The 20272-nt window shown below is 42.2% G+C and overlaps 1 protein-coding gene across 1 annotated transcript in view; it reads right to left on the bottom strand.

Moving 5' to 3' along the window:
• Positions 1 to 204: 204 nt before the first annotated feature.
• The window catches only part of MSH2 (mutS homolog 2), a 191566-nt gene continuing 171498 nt past the window's right edge, over positions 205 to 20272 (bottom strand). Inside the window, exons 14-16 of the mRNA XM_089676428.1 lie at positions 19580 to 19827; positions 5293 to 5465; positions 205 to 517 (exon numbers count right to left, since the gene is read on the bottom strand). Coding sequence (XP_089532554.1) covers positions 347 to 517; positions 5293 to 5465; positions 19580 to 19827 — 592 coding nt within the window. The 3' untranslated portion in view covers positions 205 to 346. The remainder of the gene's footprint in view (positions 518 to 5292; positions 5466 to 19579; positions 19828 to 20272) is intronic.

Raw genomic sequence — 20272 nt, 5'->3', positions numbered from 1 at the left:
GGGACAGAAATAGCATGGACCAATGCTACATCCACCTAGGCGAGTATAATTTTTTTTTTATCATAACCCCATTCTTCTTTTAAGTACGTCTGGTTGAACTAGGCCTATGTCATTCAGGAAAGCTATATTTCTACTGAAAAAGCACATAAGTTTTATCTAAGATAACATTTTGCAATTGTTCTGAAAAACTCCGGACCACGCACGTACAAAAAACAAAAGAACACTGTTTTATTGGATTTCTACAGTATAGCTGCATGTCGTGTATTTTCTACAGTATTGCAGAGAGCGGTAAGAACAGCCAGATACAGAGATCACCTCCCCAGACACATACTGCTCCTCCTGGGGCTTAGCATGCAGCTTTTGTGCGGCAGATAACTTCATTGACGAAACCATTATTCCTGGCTAGAACATCAGCCTTCAGCTGATTCAGTCTGTTTTTTATTTCCTGCTCAGACATTTCAGTAAGTGGAAGAGCTTTCACTTTGGTGAGAAAATCTTGAATTATCTTCTCCCCTTCCTGAAAGAAAAGAAGAGAAAGGTTCACATAAATAAAAAAACATTCCTATTTGGTAAAATAGCGAAGACCACAGGACCAATTATATGGAATTTGGGTTGATCACGACAGACTAAAAATAAAAGCATTGCTCCCTTTTCCCGGGATGTCTATTACTGGACAGTAAGGACCTAGACACACAGGAAGATTTGCCATGCCACTTGGAGCAGGCGTGATTTGTGTCTGAAGCAATTTAGCAGGGCAGGAAATGAAGCTGCACTCTACAGGTATCACACCATATTGTTCATTCAATGCAACAGGCTTGTGACTTGGTCCCTGCCCTATGTTTCACCCCAGCTGGGCTTATTTATAAAGGTGGAGACAGCTGGGACTAAACGACTTTTAAACCCACTGAAAAAAGAATATATTATTTAAAAGCAACACAAAGACAAAGAACAATGTAAACTAGCTTTTGTATTACCAAGCTATCAGGTTACCTCTGTTAGGACTAGAATGAAGCCTGTTACACTGAACAAACATTATGGTGCAATGGCTACAGAGTGCAGCTTCATTTTCTGCCATGCTATCTATGCCGAGAGGGACCAGCTCCTAGAAGTTGGCACCTGGCACAGGTACACTCGGCCATATTTGGATCAAAATGTGGCGTGTTCAGCAGGGACTGGCTGAATTTTGATCCATGTATTGGCAGGGAGGTTGTAAGGAAGTTGATCTGCCAATCAACTTCTGTACAACCTCCCTGTCGCCTGCAATGCTGATCAGTGTATTCTGATGGCAGGGATCCTCCCTGCTGTCAGAATGCAATAGTACAAAGGGATGACCTCCAATCCACATCAAGTGTGTGGCTGAGAGAATTGAGTCAGGTTTTTTTCGTTCAAGCCGCTGGTGGAAGAACAAAATAAAAACAAAAACCTGACTCATTTACGGGCTGCCCATGGACCTGAGAACTATTCATGGAGTTTGGAGCAGTCTTTCTTTGAAATTCTACCATGAGCATGACATAGTGTCAACATTGCATGGGTGCTACCATCCAACTGATTTTAGAATGAAAAGATATCTCACCACCTGTAGTTCTTAGGGAGGCATCTGCCCATTTGTGGCCACCCTTAAGCCAGCCATACATGATTCATTTTTGTTTTCGTTCAACCCACTGTGCTATTGTATTCTGCTGTTGGGGAGACTTCCCTGCTGACAAAATACATTGATCGGTGTCGCTGTTGATAGCAGGTGGCATTGATTGTTCAGGAAAAACCCAGACATGCTCAAATCAAAGTCAAATGATATATCGACTTATGTACAACCAGCAAGCCCATACATGGATTGAAATTCGGCCGGTCCCTGCTGATCTGGCCAATATTCCATACACGTATGACTGCCTTTACACTTTATGCTTAAGCAGAAATCCCCAGGTCAATTTTTTTAACTTTTGCCAATAGTAAGTCACCAGAAAAAAAACATGCAGAGCGGTGATGGATAACGATCTTAATTTAGGGAGCCTCAAGTGTGGTCCCTGAAATCACCATAGAGCCGTATAAAATAATTTATTGAGTGCATTGCTACTTAAGGCTGTAATACTGCAGACATGCAACTGGAGATAATAAAAGACTACAGGCATGTTATAAAAGATGGTCAGAAACTGCAATGCTACAGCAGATGGTCAGAGACTGCAAAAATGCTATAGGTGTTAAGAGATATCACATATGCTTCTGGAAACAGACTTAGATCCAGTTTAAAGCCAGCCATAGATGGATTGAATCTCAGCTGGTTCAGCAGGGACTGGATGAGATTCGTTCCATCTATGGACAGGCTGATTGTACCTCAGTCGATCCTTCGATCGCCTTGGGTACAACCAGCCTGACAGATTTTTGGCATTCGATTACTGCCTTTGAATTTAGCCAATAGCAGTAATCACTGTATTCTACTAGTCAGGAAGGCTCTCCTGATTGTGTTGATGGGTGAAGCCAGTAATTTTCTTTCCTTCCACCTGTGGTAGAAAGAAATAAAATTGATTAACGACTTCCAGACCGGACACTTTTACCCCCTTCCTGACCAGGGCAATTCAATTTTCAGCTTTCAGCGCTATCACACTTTGAATGACAACTGCGCGGTCATGCAACACTGTACCCAAATTAATTTTTTAGCATTTTTTGACACAGATAAAGCTTTATTTTGGTGGTATTTATTCACCGCTGGGATTAATTTTTTTTGCTATGTAAATGAAAAAGTCCAAAAATTTTGAAAAAAAGTGGTTTTTTTATAAAATTTTGAAAATAAATATTTCATCATAAATCTTGGCCAAAATTTATTCAGTTATCTTTTTAGTAAAAAAAAAAATCCAGATTAGTTTATAACCAAAAATTATAACTTTTAAACATTTTTTTTTTACATTTTTATATTATTTTTTTTTTTTTTTTTTACATACTGTCACCCTAGCAGTACAGTGTCACCATGGTAACACTGTACTACTTGTGGGGGGTGATAAAGATTTTTTTTTTTTACACTGATTGCTTTTACACCCATATAGGATGTAAAAGCAATCATTTCTCTTTCTCTCTGTCTGCATTCTTGCACTCATTGAGAAGTACTGAGTGAGCTGTGATTGGTCACAGCTTGTCACATGGTACAAGGCTGTTGTGAATAGCCTTGTACCATGTGACCTCTGTGATCATTCACAGATTTCACAGGTAGTAAGCAATGTCACAAGTGACATCTTGCTTACTACTTTGCATGTGATCACTGATTGGCCAATCAGTGATCACATGACCGGGACCTCGTACAGAGGTCCCGTCCGACGATCGGTGTTTCACTGTGTCCGGAGAACACAGCGGGCACCGTATCGCGGTGCTGCACGCTCCCAGGGAGCGACCCTGCACTGCCACCGTCCGGCCGTTTATATGCAACGGCCGGTCGGGAAGTGGTTAATATACGGCTTGCCTTAGACTGGAGGCACATTATATGAGTCTGTAAGAGAACACTGCTATACCAGACTATTGAATGCTTCCACGTGTGCACTCCCTACAGCATCCTTTAAAATGACGTGTGCCACATTTGATGGCAAGATCCATTATTAACGATAAAGGGATGGACAGCCTGGAAACTATTTAAGTGTTAAAGAGTTAAACCTAGCCATTTTAATAAGAGAACTCAGTATAAAGTCGATTATTTCTTCATTAGACCCAGTAAGAACCTATATTTTCGGAACACTGTTGGAGGGAGCCCAAGGGCTGTACACTAAGGGCTTGTTTAAAATGCATTATTCTGCACTACCGCACCTGTATGGTGTGAACAGGGCACAGACAAAACCGTTTTCTATATGCCCACTATGCATATGGAGTGGTGTGCTCAAAACATATGGCATGAACAAGGCATAAATGTCAGAGCCATATGTAGCCCCTGAGCTGCAGGTTGGGCACCAACCAAGGATGTGGAGTGTGAATACCACCCATCTAAATATCAAAGCACTGCTTTACCTACAGTGTGTCACTGACCAAGTATTTCTCCATGAACTCTCAGTTCTTCCTCACTCCCTTCCCCTTTATCTGCATCCCAAGTTGGCCAGTGTGCTGGACCATTATCTTAAGAACTGTCCTCTGCAAACCCTCCCATTGAGCACACAGAAGCAGGCACTTTGAGCTACATCAATATGCTCACTCTAGAATGTGCCATTTATAACACTAGAGTGGATATACCTCACAAAATGGTCTTGCACATAAAGAACCTTAAACTTGGCTACATACCACACACATTCATCAAGGACACCACACTTTGGGCAACAATGCCTCAAGTAATCACCTTTAACAATAATAGGTTTGAAGTGAATTTTTAACTTTTCCCATGATTTATCATTGCTTCCAGTAGAGAAACTATTCAAGGAGCCAACGTAATGTGTTATTGGAAAGGTGGGAAGGTAAGAGAATCTGGTGCTTTGCCATGAATAGAAGGAAACTGAACTGTAAGCAAAAGGATTCTTACATGTCTGACACACTGTAGGTGCTTTGGATAGTGGTCTCCGAATATTATTTTAGAATTCATTTTGGGATTAACTGTCAAGACATTGTAACAACTACTTAATGGCATTTTCATGTAATAAGTTCCAGCTTCATATCCATGCATTATGGACACTGTCATATTCACTCTTTATAACTGAGAAGAGGAATTCCCGGGATGTGTTACTATTTTATTTGCTATGTCTGTCTAATATGTACCATATGGCCTTTTTTTTTTTTTTTTTTAAAGCTTTCAGTCGGATTATCACACTATAAAAGTCATACATGGGCTTCAGTACCATCAGGATATAGTTCTACCAATATTAAATGGAATAGTTTAGTATTGATTTGCGGTGGATATGTGGGGATTGTTTTAATGGGGTTTGTGTAATTTCTATTTTAATTTTTGTATGGTGTAATAATAAAGATAGGATCTTAAGATGCACTTTCCAGTAACATCTACTTACCGGTATACATTGAGGTTAGTAGTGTAATTTTGGGTTGATGAAGTCAAGTTGGCAGGCTTAATAAGGCTTTATTAATATTGATCAGTTTTGCCAGCATACCCCATGCTTGGGAGAGTCATTTGCATGTGGTAAGTTACATAGGCCTGAACTGGGATAAGTATGAATGCGGTCGGTGTGTGCGCACGAGCGCATGTACACTCCTGTGACTACATGGATAGGTTAGAAAAAGAGAACTTGTTCATGAAAACGGTCAACCTCCTTAAAAAGCTCCCAGAAGGAGATAACAGAACAGATGAAGAGATATGTAAATATAAAACCAATGGCAAACCTCTTTTTCTTTGTAGCGTCTCTTGCAGGCTGGTTCATCCTCAGAGTCTGCTGAAGCCCCAACGAACTGGAATTCCTCCAACTCTAATGCTTTTGCTTTGGCATTTTCGATTACATGCTTCGGAAAGTTAGCCAGCTCTGCTACATGTATTCCAAAGCTCTGATCGCAGACACCTGCAAGATGATGAAGAGGGAATATACTGTATACAGTGCAGGCAACTGTGTTTTATATCTAGATTTATTTTTTACAATTTAAATTTTAATACAAACGTTTCTCAGACCAATATGGGTTATATAAAGAGTTAGCACAGCTTAGCAAAGCAGCTCAGTGGCATTGCTATGGGGTGCGGACCACAACTGGGTGACAACTGCCTCAGGGGTGACACTGTCCGCATCATTTACCTCTCCTTCCCTTTTCCCAGCGGTCTCCATGGTGATACCCACAGGGTGTGCAGGAAGTCCATATTGGATGGGCACTGTTGATTGGTGGAGGTGGCCGGCAGTGAAGAGGAAGTGGTGGGCGGGGTCCAAGAATCTCTGTGCAAGGAGAGCGGCAGGCAGGAGATGGAGCGGACCCAGGAGAACACTGAATGTCACCGGGGTTGTGTGTCAGGGTTTGGTGTCACCAAATGTAACCAAGGGGGTTGTCACCTGGTGACACCAAACCCTAGTGACACCACTGAAGCAGCTTGATTTGCTGTTTTCATTGTCTGGTAAAACCTTGGACTATACATAGGAAAAAACAAAATTTTCTGATCCTCAAAGGCAATTTCATACTCCCTGAAATATTGATAAACTTGTATGTGGCTGTCTGATAAGGGATAAGTCAAAGTTGTGATTACTCAGAATTCTCTAAACAGGCACATCTGTAAAGTAATCACAATAATGAAGAATTATGTAAAGAAAACTAAGGCCTCCTTTAAAATTGCGGTTCGGATGGGTGGAGAAAAAAAAAACAAAAAACACATGGCTGAGTTGCACCCCCAACCACACCTGTAAGTTTCAAAGACAGAGGTGTACATATGACAGAGCAAAAAATTATCCCCCCCGTCATGCTCGGCAGACAAGACCACCTGTTGAGGCCAACCTTTTCACCTGAATGGGGACACACCACAACGTAATGCCTCTTCACCACTTGTCAAATGCCCTCTGAAGAGCAGTCCATCATAAATCGTTCAGTGGGTACGTAAGGGTAAAGGTGACCCAATACACAATATTCATATTTATTACATTAAAAAATTATTTTTTAATTTTGACTGTCAGAAAGAAAAAAAATATGCACACAACTACTCTACATTTTCTTCAAACCTAAACAGTTAAGGCACTGTGATCCTATACTCACTACAATCAAGAGATGTGCACTGACCTGTGGACTCTGTAGAGTACAATTATCTCTACAATGTAGTGACTTCAGCCACACATAGAGAACATGTAACAGAGAAATCAGCAGGACTGCTTGAACAGTGCATTCCAATTTTAATGTCATTTGACTTGTGCTTTGTAGCTATCCACTCCCAAGCACAATATCTTCCAATGTTAAAAAAAAAGGGGGGGGGAGCGCCTGCAATGTCATTCATTATTTAGGTATAATTGCCAATTCTGTCTTGGGAACTCAATAAAAAACAAAAAGACATCCAAAAGGCGCTGGGGCTTTGATATGAGTTTATACAAAGTAGTGAGAGGGCAAAAACATTTGAACAGCCCACTGGCTCAGATTAGGCTGCTCATGACAGATCCCTGAAAAAAAAAAAAAGTGTATACGTGGAAGGAGCGCAGAACCAAACAATAAGAGTCCAAATTGGTATTGTGCTAAAAAAACAAAACGCCAATGCATTTCGAGGTTCAAAGGAACTCCCCCTTTCATCAAGGCTTAAAGTGGAGCTCCACCCAAAAGGGGAAGTTCCGCTTTAAGGACTGCTCCCCCACTCCCCATTAAGGATTGGCACCTTTGGGGGTGGGGGAGCGGGTACCCAAATTTGACAGGTACCAGCTCCCAATTGTGGTCGGACCGCCTAGGTAATCGGAAATGGAAGGTGTCCCCCTTCCTTCCCACCCCGTGGTCTTCTGGGACACGTGACAGGTCCCAGAAGACTACAGGACCACTAAGGAAGTGCAGCGCTACTCGCGCATGCGCAGTGGGTACCCGGCTGTGAAGCCACAAGCAGTCACAGCCGGGTGCCCACACTGAAGATGCCGGCCTCCAGGAATCCAGGAGAAACGGGCAGCGAGGGACACACCACAGGACTGAGGGACAGGTAAGTGGCTGTTTTTTAAAAGTCAGCAGCTACAGTTTTTATAGATGCTGACTTTTATTTTTTGACAGGATGAGTGGAACTCCGCTTTAGGTAAAAATTAGGATCTTGAATGGACTCAAAATAAGAGCTTCATTACACATGCAGATACTGCTGGCCAGTAATTCTTCCTATCCAGCAATTTGTTTACTTGCACAGATTCAGACAAGAAAACCTTATTTCGGGTCCTTTCAAGGTTCTCAATTTTAACTGAAGCCTTGGTGAAGGGGGAGCTCCTCTGACCCGAAATGCGGTTTTTTTTTTTTTTTTTTTAGCACAATGTTAAAAAATGAATTTGGACTCATCTTTTGGTTTGGCACTTCTTTCGTGTATGCTCTTTTTTTTTTTTTTGCCTGGGAGACACTGCAATGCGATGTATATATTCAAGGGACATATCCCCATGGCCCGGTCCAAAGTGAACTTTAACTTTGACCATAATGAGCCAAGTGAAGGGTTCATTTTGCAGGAGGGATTTTAAGCAGTGTGTTAAAGTAGAAACAAACTCATAAGTGTAAAAATTGTTAGCAGGGGGAGATTTTTTGGCAGAGAGATTCAATTCCAGCACGTGCGCAGTGTATACTCCTGGAAAAGAGGAAGTTGTAATTGCTGTGTGTATGTGCAGGGTTACATCACTGACAGCCCAACTGCCAAAAAGGACTAATACAGGACCTGGAAGAGGAAGTGAAGATTATGCCAAGGGACAAAGCTGTGACTGCAAACCTTGATCTGCATTTGTTAAAGAAGGAGACCCTAGGAGGAAAGTGTACCCTAATGTGCAAGTATGCAGTGCACATTATGACATGAGCCCACCCCTATACAGCAGATCTCCCCTCCAGCGTCCCCATCCAACCACTCGTCATCTTAGTAATTATGGTAATGGAGAAACAATGCTGGATCAGAAATTTTCAGTGGAATAGTTCAGGTTTAAAGTTTTTACGCTTCAAATTTGCACAATGAGGGTTTTCTGGGTAATATTAGCATTATTCTTGGCATGATACTGGAGATTAGGGATGCGCGGAGTCCGTTTTTTTTTTTTGTTGTTTTTTAATCGCCAAGCACAAGTACTTTGCAGGGCGATTTGCGTTGATGCATGCAAATTGCACTTCAAAAAATTGCATGCGATTTGAACAGGAATGCGATTTCTTGTCCGCTGCTGACCAATCAGATGCGGTCTACCCCGAACTGTCACCGCTGCAAGGAGAGGAAAGAAAGCGGCTGGGGTTTCAAATCCCCACCGCTTTCTCTCCTCTCCTACCACTGACACTCAGCATGGGATGTCTGCAGGGAGATTTCCCGCACCGCCCGTGTCAACTCGTGCTATGACAAGCCTGCGTTCACACAGAAGTAGTGGGGATACCGCATACGATTTGAACAGAAATCGCATTCCTGTTCAAATCAAATGCTAATCTCTGCAGTGCAATTTACGTCCATTAATGAAATTAACACGGCAAAGTATCAGTTAAGGTATTGGTAGAATTTTCACAAGTACTCATGAAATTACTCGGTATTGGCATCGATCTGTGTAGCCTCATAAGAGAGCTAAAGGGAACCCGTCATAAGACAAACACCACAGGTGCCCTTTCTGACTTCCCCTTCTGAAGATTCCAGTTACAGTCTGCCATACTGGTCCTATTTACTTCCTGAGTAACTAACTCTGGCTATGTATTCTTAGAAAAACTTGTATTCTCCAACACGGCTCATCTGCATACCTCTTACAAGTCAGTAACTCGCAAAGTGCTGAAGCCAGCCAAACAGCAAAGCAGCTAGGCAACTAACATTTTAATAATCCTCCCATGACAGGTTTATTTTGAAGATTAGGGGGGAGAAGGAAGAGGGAGAAGAGAGGCACCAAACCACCAGTATAGTGCAGTGTAGTTTTATTAAACTGGAACTGCACTGCATCTAAGCACTACAAACCAAAAATGCCATTTAATTCATTGTTAATATTGAAATCAAACTCAACCATCCATCCATGTCTCCATGCTTTATTTTGCTGAGAAATCATTTTGAAAAACACCCTCCCCGGCATTTCTGGCAGTGACCATCTTGAGTAAGGGCAGGTGATTCATGTAGCATTTACTTCCTGGAGTACATATGCCCTATGGAGGCATGGCTTTGTCCTCCTAAACACGTTCCTATTGGCTCACAGCATTCCTGCTCCTGACAGCTCCACTGGGCTTCCCTGGCAGCTCTGCTGGTCTCAGCTCAGGCATGGCCTGCTCCTTGGTGATCCCAGCAGCTTGGATCCTTTAAGGATTTCCCTATCGGCTGCAGACTTTCACTTCCCATGCTTCACTAATCAAGATGCTTGTGAGTGATACCTTGTTTTTCTATGTTTGTTGACTAAGCCCTGGTTCACACTGAATGTGACTTGTAGTGCGATTTCAAAGCCTCAGGTTAGTGCGATTTCAGGTGCAACTTGCCTGATATTTGTGCAACTTCATGTCGCACCTACAATTGTCAAAAATAGTGCAGGAAATATTTTCAAAATCAGTGCGACTCCTACGGTTCCATTGTCGACAATAGGGTTCGACTTGTCATGCGATTTGGAACTGTCAATAAATGTTAATAGCACTTCACTATTTGCAGTTTGGAGCCTCCTTCCCCCTTCCCTCTCTTAGTGTTCGGTTTCTCAACCCGTTTGGAGAGGCAGCCTTCCCAGCCAGCTAGTTCAGTAGCTGATTAATTAGTCAGATTCATACTTCCGGGATTATGGTTTTAGTTTGATGCTTTTCTTACATTTTTTGTATATATTTACACAGCATTTCATTCATTGTGGTGTCCCATACAAGAATCCCCAATAGACAGTATAACATATAGGCGTCTCTTATTGGATCCCACAGCCAATATATTGTCCCACTTACACTACCCTGTCAGATTGTACCAATCCTTTCTTTGGCAACCTGTGATGCTGATGGTCGGAGTTCTGTGTTCACTTTAAAGGTTAATAGGCAAACACCTAGGGCAAGCGTTCTTTAGTATTTCTGTAAAGACAAAACGAGTTGCAAAGCACAAACTAATATAGGTGTACTTTATCTCTCTCCTGAGGTCAAGACAGCTATAAAGAACAGTCTATAAAACCAGTCTACATCTGATTATACCGTGCCCCAAAGGCTGTACTATAATCCAGTGACATTTAATTACATGGCCAGCTAAGCAGCACTAGAGCACTAAATTATCAAAATCATCTCCAGAATTACAGCAGAACTGAGACCTGTCCTCATAAAATGGTTATTTCCCATAAGATTTGATAGGATTCCATTTTCTTCTTCAAGAATATAGGTTCATTTGTGTATACCTTGCCTCCGGCAAAGCAGTTATTCTGCTTTGATCTACCACAATGTGTCCCTGTGGCCAGTTCTAGGAGAAATTGCATGCTAGTAACAGTGCTGGCCCTCACAAAGTGCTGCCCATGTCAAGAGGTCAAGAAACTGCACTTAAAGAGAAAACAGTCCCGATTTCAAATTATTTATGATAAATTGGATTTTTGTACTGTAAAACACTTTTCTTGGAGTCCATTAGGGGACACGGGAAGTCTTTCCTGTGTTTTCCAAGCTTTCAGCATTGTAGTCTCACAGACTCTGAGATACCCCATCCAATAAAATTTTGGCTGCAACAGCCATGCCATTAAAGCCAGTGACTGAAGCTGGATGGCAAAATCGGGACAGAATGCAGATGCCCAGGACAAGGCCCTTGGTACATTTCGTCAGGTTGGTGTACTGCATGACACTGGGCCAATTGAGCGCAATAAGGAACACCAAAAGGCCCTCCATCTCAACCTTGCAGAGTAGATGAAGAGGTTTCATGGGAGGAATATGGATCAGTGTGTACTGATCTCAGAGTTACCAGAGCATCCACTGTTTCCAACAGTGGATACCTGCACCTGGATACAAACCTTTCCATTCTTTTTCTGAACCTGGATGCCAGGTGGTCCACATCCAAAGTCCCTCACCTGTCCAGGACAGGATCTGCTCTACCCTGTTTGCTGCAGGAAGACTTCCTCCCTGCTGGCTGACATGCTATTCACTGTGGCTTTATCTGGTTGAATCTACATTGAATGGACCTCCAATATGCTGGTCCATCAATGAAGGTAACAGTCAAATCACCTGAAGCTCCATGATGTTTATTGTAAGACAAGTTTCCTCTGATGATCAACTACCCTGCGTTGACAGGGTGCCCAGGACTTTTAATCCAATAAGCTGCTGTCCAGCATGAGAATGTAGCAAAACACAGAAAGAAAGTACTTCATTGACTCCAGAGCTGGATTCCTGAGCCCCCTAGCCAGTGATATCATGGTCCTTTGTGTCCACCGAATTGGCCTGTCCAGAAACAGGACTCATTTATCCCATGATAACAGAATGTTTTATTTCACTCCTGACCTCTGCAACTCAAAGGAAACTGCCTCAGGCCCAAGACTCATGTAGTCAGTCTGCTTCTGGTTTGAAGAGTTTGAGCCTCACATGATAGAACTGGAAGATTCTTCTGGGGAAGGTACACATAGGATGTGTCTAGGACCAGACCCAGATACTCCAAGCAATGTCAGTCCCAGCAACAATTTTCTGAGTGCAGTCTTCTCAGGTGGAGGGAGATGATGGCAAATCTTGTGGATTCTATTTGGAACTTTTGAGCCTGAGTGAAAACATTTAGAGACTCTAACTTAACAGAACTATTACTTGCTATGTCCAATCCAGCAGAGTCTGGGGGATGTGGGACAGTCCAAATGCCAGGCCTGAGGATGACTGTGCCAGATAGCTGCTAAATAGAGGGAGAGTCTTGACATTTACTGAAGCTGCAGGGCCACATAGGAGGTTCCACGTTGCTTGGAGCTTAGTCTTCCCACTCACAGTTTTAGTCTGGGACTGTCGAGATGACCATCAAGCTTAAATTTTGGCAATACTGTGCTGTTAGAGAGTGAACAGCTGAGAAATTGAAGGACTCAAAGTTGCTGGTGGTTTTTTCTGGATGTATGTGCCATATTTGATAAATTCATGAGATTTACTATTGGAGAGAGAGATGACCTGGCAGTCCATATCGGAGATTGAGTAAATGGAGTACCAATTCCCTAGAAGGAGCAATGCAACAGTATTGAGCACATTTAGCTGTTCTATTTTTATAGACAGCAACACAGTTTGGTGAGTGTGTATTTCTACTTAAGGTGGAGGCACGGCACTATGGACAAGCTTTTTGGTGAAGGATTGGCTAAAAGTGGTCTTTGGATCACCTAACCATTGGACATTTACATTATTGTTTTATATTATAGTCACAGTCTTAGAAGGACAAAGATATAATGTGCACGGGTGTAACACTTTTCCTCATTATTTTTGTTTGAGCGCTGCATTTTTGAGGGAGCGTTATATATAGAATTACATTTAACTATTTGTAGAGTATCATTGCACCATTATTATAGATTTTGCACATATTAATATACAATTTCTTTAGATGAGTCTGCTATATACACATTTCTGTGATTTATTTGTAGGTATTATATACACATTTCTGTGATTTTCTGTGGGAATTTTTTGCCACTTCACTGTGCGGTGATTTGGTACTTATATTTTATTCTTATTGCCAATGTCCAATCCTCCTGCAGTTGTCAACATAACATGAAAATGTAAAGGATAAGTTAATCTTTTGGTGAAAAATAACAAATGCACATTTTTTTTGCAGGTTAAAAAAAAATGTGTATTTGTTACTTTTATCCAAAGGAACCTGGAAAGCAGTAGATCGCTGACGCCATGTAGGTCTCCCGCAGACCTGTCAGAATATCTGCTAGCCGTACGGGATGTACAGTCAAGCAATATACAGTCAGGAAGCTTCAATGAACTACCATGGAGATCCACAGCACCGTGGTAGTTCAATGAAAAATGCAAGCTACAAGAATTGCACCCTGACCACCCACATGCAGTAACTAATTCTGATGAATGAAAAGTTCCCTGAGATTTTGGGTGCATAGCACTCACAATAAGGCTCACCTCTCTGCAGTTAGGGGTGTTTTAGATCCATTTAACATGGGTTATTAATCCATATGAAGGAAATGCAGTGCTGAAAACAGCATGAATGATGCAGCAAAATTTTATCATGCAGCACTACAACTTAAATGTGAAAGTAGCCTGAAGGCATAAAGTGCTCACATCTTATGCTGAAATGTAATGGTATCCACAAGACAGCAGATGACAGTCACCTGGTTTATCAGCTTTAGATAGAACTGTGAGAGGAGTGGGAGTCTAGTCTGTGAGTGGTCCCAGATGCAGCCAGCCTTTTACTGTTGGAGGGGGTGTATGCAATTGGTTAGACAAATCTGCGCATATAGAACAGCGCTGCTCACTAATGTCTGATCCAAAAGATGAAATATCTAGAAAATATACAAAAAAAAAATAGAAAAATCCACTTGTGGAAAATTGTGCAAAATATTGTGCAAAAAGCTGATCTAATGTAACAAACCCTCCTATACCTCTAATTCGCATATAATATAATCTATGGCTAATACCGAACGTTCTTTCTCATCACATGTAAATATATGGAATATTATAAATTATAAAGTGATTAGTGCAATCAAATAAAGTGCAAGAGATGTGTCCATTAAATGACTATAGATGTAATCACATCATCACAAAATCCAATATAACTCCTTGTGTCCATCCAATATTTTAAATGGTTTTACACAATGGAGGCTCCTTCTCCCCCTTTTTTCCTATGAGTGGTATATCAATTTAAGAAGTCCTTGAAGATAGGATTCCAGGCTGCAGACTGTCACTCTCAGAGCAACAAGTGCTTATGCTGGTCTATAATTTCACCAGCATATTGCTCTTGTGAGTTTATCTAATTTATCTGGTGGTGAACAGAGCACATTTTCCTGGTGGTGAACAGAGCACATTTTCTTGGTGGTGTCATTGGCATAGTGGAACTTGCACCACATACAGCACTTTACCATTGAGGAACTTCACGGATTGGATGGACACAAGGCGTTATGTAGGATTATGTGATGATGCGATGTCTATAGTCATTGAATGGACACATCTCTTGCACTTTATTTGATTGCACTAATCACTTTAAAATTTATAATATTGTTCCATATATTTACATGTGATGAGAAAGAATGATATGTATTAACAGAAACAACACCTCCTGCGCTCAGGGACCCAGATCAAGGGTGGATGGGTGGGAAAACCACTTGTGGAAGTTCGTCCACCAATGGATGAAAGGATGTGCAGCTCTTAACAAGGCTGGGGAAGCCCAATCAGTACTGCAAAGATTTACCTTCAACTATGTAGTGCAAGAGCCTGCCTAATTGGAAACATTTGAAAGTGTTGTTAGGTTTGACCTCCTATTATATGGTTTTTGGTAAATCTAAACCAAATTTATCATTTTATCAGGATCCATCCAGATGCCTGATCACCAGCTGGCTCAGGCTTTCAATGGGCAGCTGAGAGCCTGAACCAGTTGCTCACCCATCCTCTGCAGCCAGGTGCTCCAGTGAACTCTGGATGGGCAATGTAGAGAACAGCGACTGACAGCCACCTGTCTGTACCGAGATGACAGAAAAAAGAGCGATCAGTGGTCATGTGATTACTCAGGCTTACAGCCGGTGGGAGACAGCTACAGCATCAGATCAATGCTCCAGCCTGGAGGCATTTTTTTTTTTTTTGCACCCCAAACTTCTCCTTCTACGTATAGCCATGTAAGTTTGCTACTGCATCTTTTATGTCTCTTCTAAATTAATCCTCAAATATAGAGAATGATGTAAGAAGCAGCAGCAAGAACAACTGACATTGGAGGTGATTAGAGAAGGCATTTATGACACATTTCTGGCAGTGTAGATGTACTCAGGAGGTATGCATCAAATTCATGAAACCTGTGTGACATTTACAATGTGGTTTCCGACAAATTTGCGTAGCTCTTGTTTTAGGGTATTTGGCAATAACTGCAGCAAATACAGAAATACCGCCATACTGTTGCTAAGGAAAGTGGAGTTAAATGAGAACCCTTCCATGCTGGAGTATGGTGGTTACGTTGCATATTTATGAAGAAATTAATATTTGTAATGAGTGTCTATGGCACACTGTATGGATTTCACAGATTGAGTCTTCCTCACCTTTCTTGACTCTGTAGAGCATGGTCAGGGTGTCATCTGTTGTAAGTGCCGTGACATGTAAATTGTTCACAGTTGGCACCTGATCAAGATCTCAAGAAAATTGTATAATGTATGGCCAGCCTAAGAAGGGACAACCTTCGAAACGCATCAGCGGAACTTTGAGAGTCTCCCTCCTGATGTGACTCGCACTTGTACTTCAATGCTCCTTTGAGGATCTTATACGCTTGTTTTACTTCTTTGTTTGTGAGTATATATCTCATTTTACTAAAATCACAGTTTATTGAGGTAATGCGCAAGGTTGGTGCGCTCTTTTTGTTTTACAACGATATGTATTAGGGTGCTTTGCTTTGTGTGCTTTGGGGCTGTTTCTCCGCAAAGGGACCAGGATGACTAATCCATGTACAGGACAGAATGAATGGGGCCATGTATCGTGAGATTTTGAGTGCAAACCTCCTTTCATCAGCAAAGGCATTGAAGATGAAACGTGGCTGGGTCTTCCAACATGACAATGATCCCAATCATACCACCCGGGCAACGAAGGAGTGGCTTCGTAAGAAGCATTTCAAGGAGTGGCCTAGCCAGTCTCCAGATCTCAACCCCATAGAAAACCTTTGGAGGGAGTTGAAAGTCCGTGTTGCCCAGCGACAGCCCCAAAACATCACTGCTCTAGAGGAGATCTGCATGGAGGAATGGGCCAACATACCAGCAACAGTGTGTGCCAACCTTGTGAAGACTTACAGGAAACGTTTGACCTCTGTCATTGCCAACAAAGGATATATAACAAAGTATTCAGATGAACTTTTCCTATTGACCAAATACTTATTTTCCACCATAATTTGCAAATAAATTCTTTCCAAATCAACCAATGTGATTGTCTGGATTTTTTTTCTCATTTTGTCTCTCATAGTTGAGGTCTACCTATGATGCCAATTTCAGGCCTCTCTCATCTTTTTAAGTGGGAGAACTTGCACAATTGGTGGCTGACTAAATACTTTTTTGCCCCACTGTAACTGACCCAGTCACCGAACAATAGGTCTTAAGAACAATAGGTATACAAACACTCAGGTTAACATCAGGTGATGTTAGCAAGTACAGAGAACAGAAAGTGTCAGCCGTCTCAGGGAAAACCACTGACATTGGCTGGAATGCACTCAGTTCACCTTCACCTGTCACATGCCCTGACAGACACTCAAGCTAAATTGTCTGGCTCAGGCAAAGAAGGTAAAGGGGAAAACAAATATTTTGTAAGTATAAGGCTACGTTCACACTAGCGTTGTGTGCAGGCAGCAGAGAGGCGTTTGGGAAGCGTTTTTACCGCTTCCCAAACGCCTCTGACAATTTTGCACATTGCAGCACATGGTGCTGTTCTAACGGGAGCATTAGCGTCGTGTCGCGGCAAAACAGACGCCTCTGGTCGAGTCAGGAAGCGTTGAGAGCCCGCTATTCTAGTCTATGGTGCCGCTCCGCAAACGCCCGGCCGGCGTTTGCGGCGTGGTTGCGGAGCGGTAACACCATTTAAACTTCATTATAGGCGTTTGCAGAGCGTTTTTAATGCTCGGCAACTGCCTAGCAACCGCCGCTAAACAGCACATGCAGCGTTTGCAGAGAGTTTGCTGAGCGTTAAAAAACGCTTTGCAAACGCCGGACCAACGCTTACCAAATGCTATAGGGGCGTTTGGCAAGCGTTGGTAAAACAGTCAAGTGTAAACGAGCCCTTAGAAGTCATTTAAAACGAAAAAATTCTGATTCTTGAATAAACTCAAGTGTAACTGTTCCTATTTATACCGGAGTCCTGACATCTAGAATAAACCCTGCACACCAGTCTGTCAGCTACTGCAGTCCTGAGAAAACTCAATTATCAGCAGGTCTTAAACAAACAGATCAATGAACACTGCACCAACATGGCTTTACTATAATGCTGCTAGACACCCCCAAAGCAAACACTTCGATCTTATTGACAAGTTCAGTATTACTGCTACATTGATCTGCAGCTCAGAATATGGCTGGAGGATTTCTGAACCAACATAAAAACATACCTACCTGGACTTCAGGTGGATTGGAGGAGCAAGCACTCTTTAGGGAAAATTATTTAGGAATAAACCCCCCCCCCCCCAACACACCTCTGAACAATTGGATCATGAAGAATTATAAAGCAGATATGGTCAATAAAGAGAATCTGTCACTTTGCCCATTCAAAGCAGCCAATCCCTTGGACAGAACAATGTCACAAAAGGTCATTTGCCCAGCATAAGCTGCAACACAGAACTCACACAGGGTTTAGACTCCAAGCCCCTGCCAGGGATGGAGTGGGGAGCCATGACAGGTAAAAATCAGTGGGTGGGAGGGTGACCTATTAAGAGAACCTGTCATTTTGCAGTTCGACTCCAGAGCTCCTCCCTTGGTAAACATTAAAGTAACATTAAACCTTCAAATTTTAATAACAAACATGTTATACGTACCTGCTCTGTGCAATGGTTTTGCACAGAGCAGCCCCGATCCTCCTCTTCTTGTGTCTCCCGCCGGTGCTCCAGGCTCCTCCTCTGCGGCGAGTGCACCCATGGAAAGCAATTTTTTATGGGGGCACCCGTGCAAGCTATTTCCTGAGCCACCCTATCTGCGTCTATTGACAGAGACCAGGCAGCCCGGCACCCAATCCCTCCCCACATCCTCGTCACAGAATTTGATTGACATTAGCGGCAGTCAATGGCTCCCGCTGCCATCAATCTGCCCTCTACTCTCGTGTACGTCGCTGGATCGGATCGAGCTCAGGTAAGAACAAGTGGGGGCTGCGGGAATCCAGCAGCACAGAAGATTTTTTACTTTAATGCATCAAGGCTTTAAAACTACTTTATATAATATGTTCAACACTTTAAGTGTTTGGCTACTTTTTTTTTTTTAACATTTTGGAATAAATAATAAAAAATAAAATGGATTTATTCATTTTAAGTTTTCTGTGCACTGGAAGAGTGCAGGTTCAACAAATTTGACTGCGCAAAGATGTACTGTACATTCATTCCAAATAGCATCCCAATGCAGATACACAATGTATACAAACAGATCTGTGCATCACAGAGTATGCTTGGTGTGTTGTGGTGAACTGACAAAAAATATTTTCTCTCGAGCTATTCGCTAAGAGCCATCTGGCTGAAGCCCAATGTCTCCTGACGTCACAGAGCTGCTCCAGGCTCCGGAAGGATCCCGGCCAGATGCCTGATCACCAGCTGGCTCAGGCTTTCAATGGGCAGCTGAGAGCCTGAACCAGTTGCTCACCCATCCTCTCCAGCCAGGTGCTCCAGTGATGGGCAAAGTAGAGAACAGCAACTGACAGCCACCTGTCTGTTCCGAGATGACAGAAAAAAGAGCGATCAGGGGTCATGTGATTACTCAGGCTTACAGCCGGTGGGAGACTGCTACAGCATCAGATCAATGCTGCAGCCTGGAGGCATTTTTTATTTTTTTTACACCCCAAACTTCTCCTTCTACGTATAGCCATGTAAGTTTTCTACTGCATCTTTTATGTCTCTTCTAAATTAATCCTCAAATATAGAGAATGATGTAAGAAGCAGCAGCAAGAACAACTGACATTGGAGGTGATTAGAGAAGGCATTTATGACACATTTCTGGCAGTGTAGATGTACTCAGGAGGTATGCATTAAATTCATGAAACCTGTGTGACATTCACAATGTGGTTTCCGACAAATTTGCGTAGCTCTTGTTTTAGGGTATTTGGCAATAACTGCAGCAAATACAGAAATACCGCCATACTGTTGCTAAGGAAAGTGGAGTTAAATGAGAACCCTCATTGTGGAGTATGGTGGTTACGTTGCATATTTATGAAGAAATTAATATTTGTAATGAGTGTCTATGGCACGCTGTATGGATTTCACAGATTGAGTCTTCCTCACCTTTCTTGACTCTGTAGAGCATGGTCAGGGTGTCATCTGTTGTAAGTGCCGTGACATGTAAATTGTTCACAGTTGGCACCTGATCAGCCAGAGCGGTTAGTTCATGGAAGTGAGTGGCAAACAAACAAAACGCCTGGATTTTAGTAGAGATGTACTCAGAGATTGCCCAGGCCAAGCCAAAACCGTCATAGGTGGAGGTGCCTCTGCCCAGCTCGTCAATGATGATCAGAGAGTTCTCGGTTGCTGATCTGTAAGATAAAATATAAAGACTCAGCTTCTCTGTACCAAGAAAGACAAATAAGAGAACATAGGGACTCTAAATATAGCCTGTTTTTCTATTGTGATTTAATGAAGGTGACCTTAATTTTTTTTCCATTTTCTGTTAGAACAGGCCAGCTTTCAATAATTGTATGTAGAACAAAAAAAAATTTTGTTTTATTGGTCTCACCTACAAATTATTAAATCTAATGCGGTGTCATGGATTGAAATCGACAGCCATGACATTCACCCTGAATTCCTTGCACATGCCTTCTGGCACAGAATACAGTGCCTTGAACAAAATATTCATACCTCTTGAAATTTTCCACATTTTGTCATGTTACAACCAAAAACTTAAATTTATTTTATTGGGATTTTATGCGATAGACCAGTGGTCTCCAAACTGCGGACAGATGTGGCCCTTTGCCTACCTCT

This window comes from Staurois parvus, unplaced genomic scaffold, assembly GCF_062004578.1.
Source record: "Staurois parvus isolate SC_StPar_1 unplaced genomic scaffold, SC_StPar_1.0 ptg000169l, whole genome shotgun sequence".
NCBI classification, from domain to species: Eukaryota; Metazoa; Chordata; class Amphibia; order Anura; family Ranidae; genus Staurois; species Staurois parvus.
The sequence above is the reverse complement of the archived record's forward strand: the minus strand, read 5'-3'. Positions and strand labels throughout refer to the sequence as shown.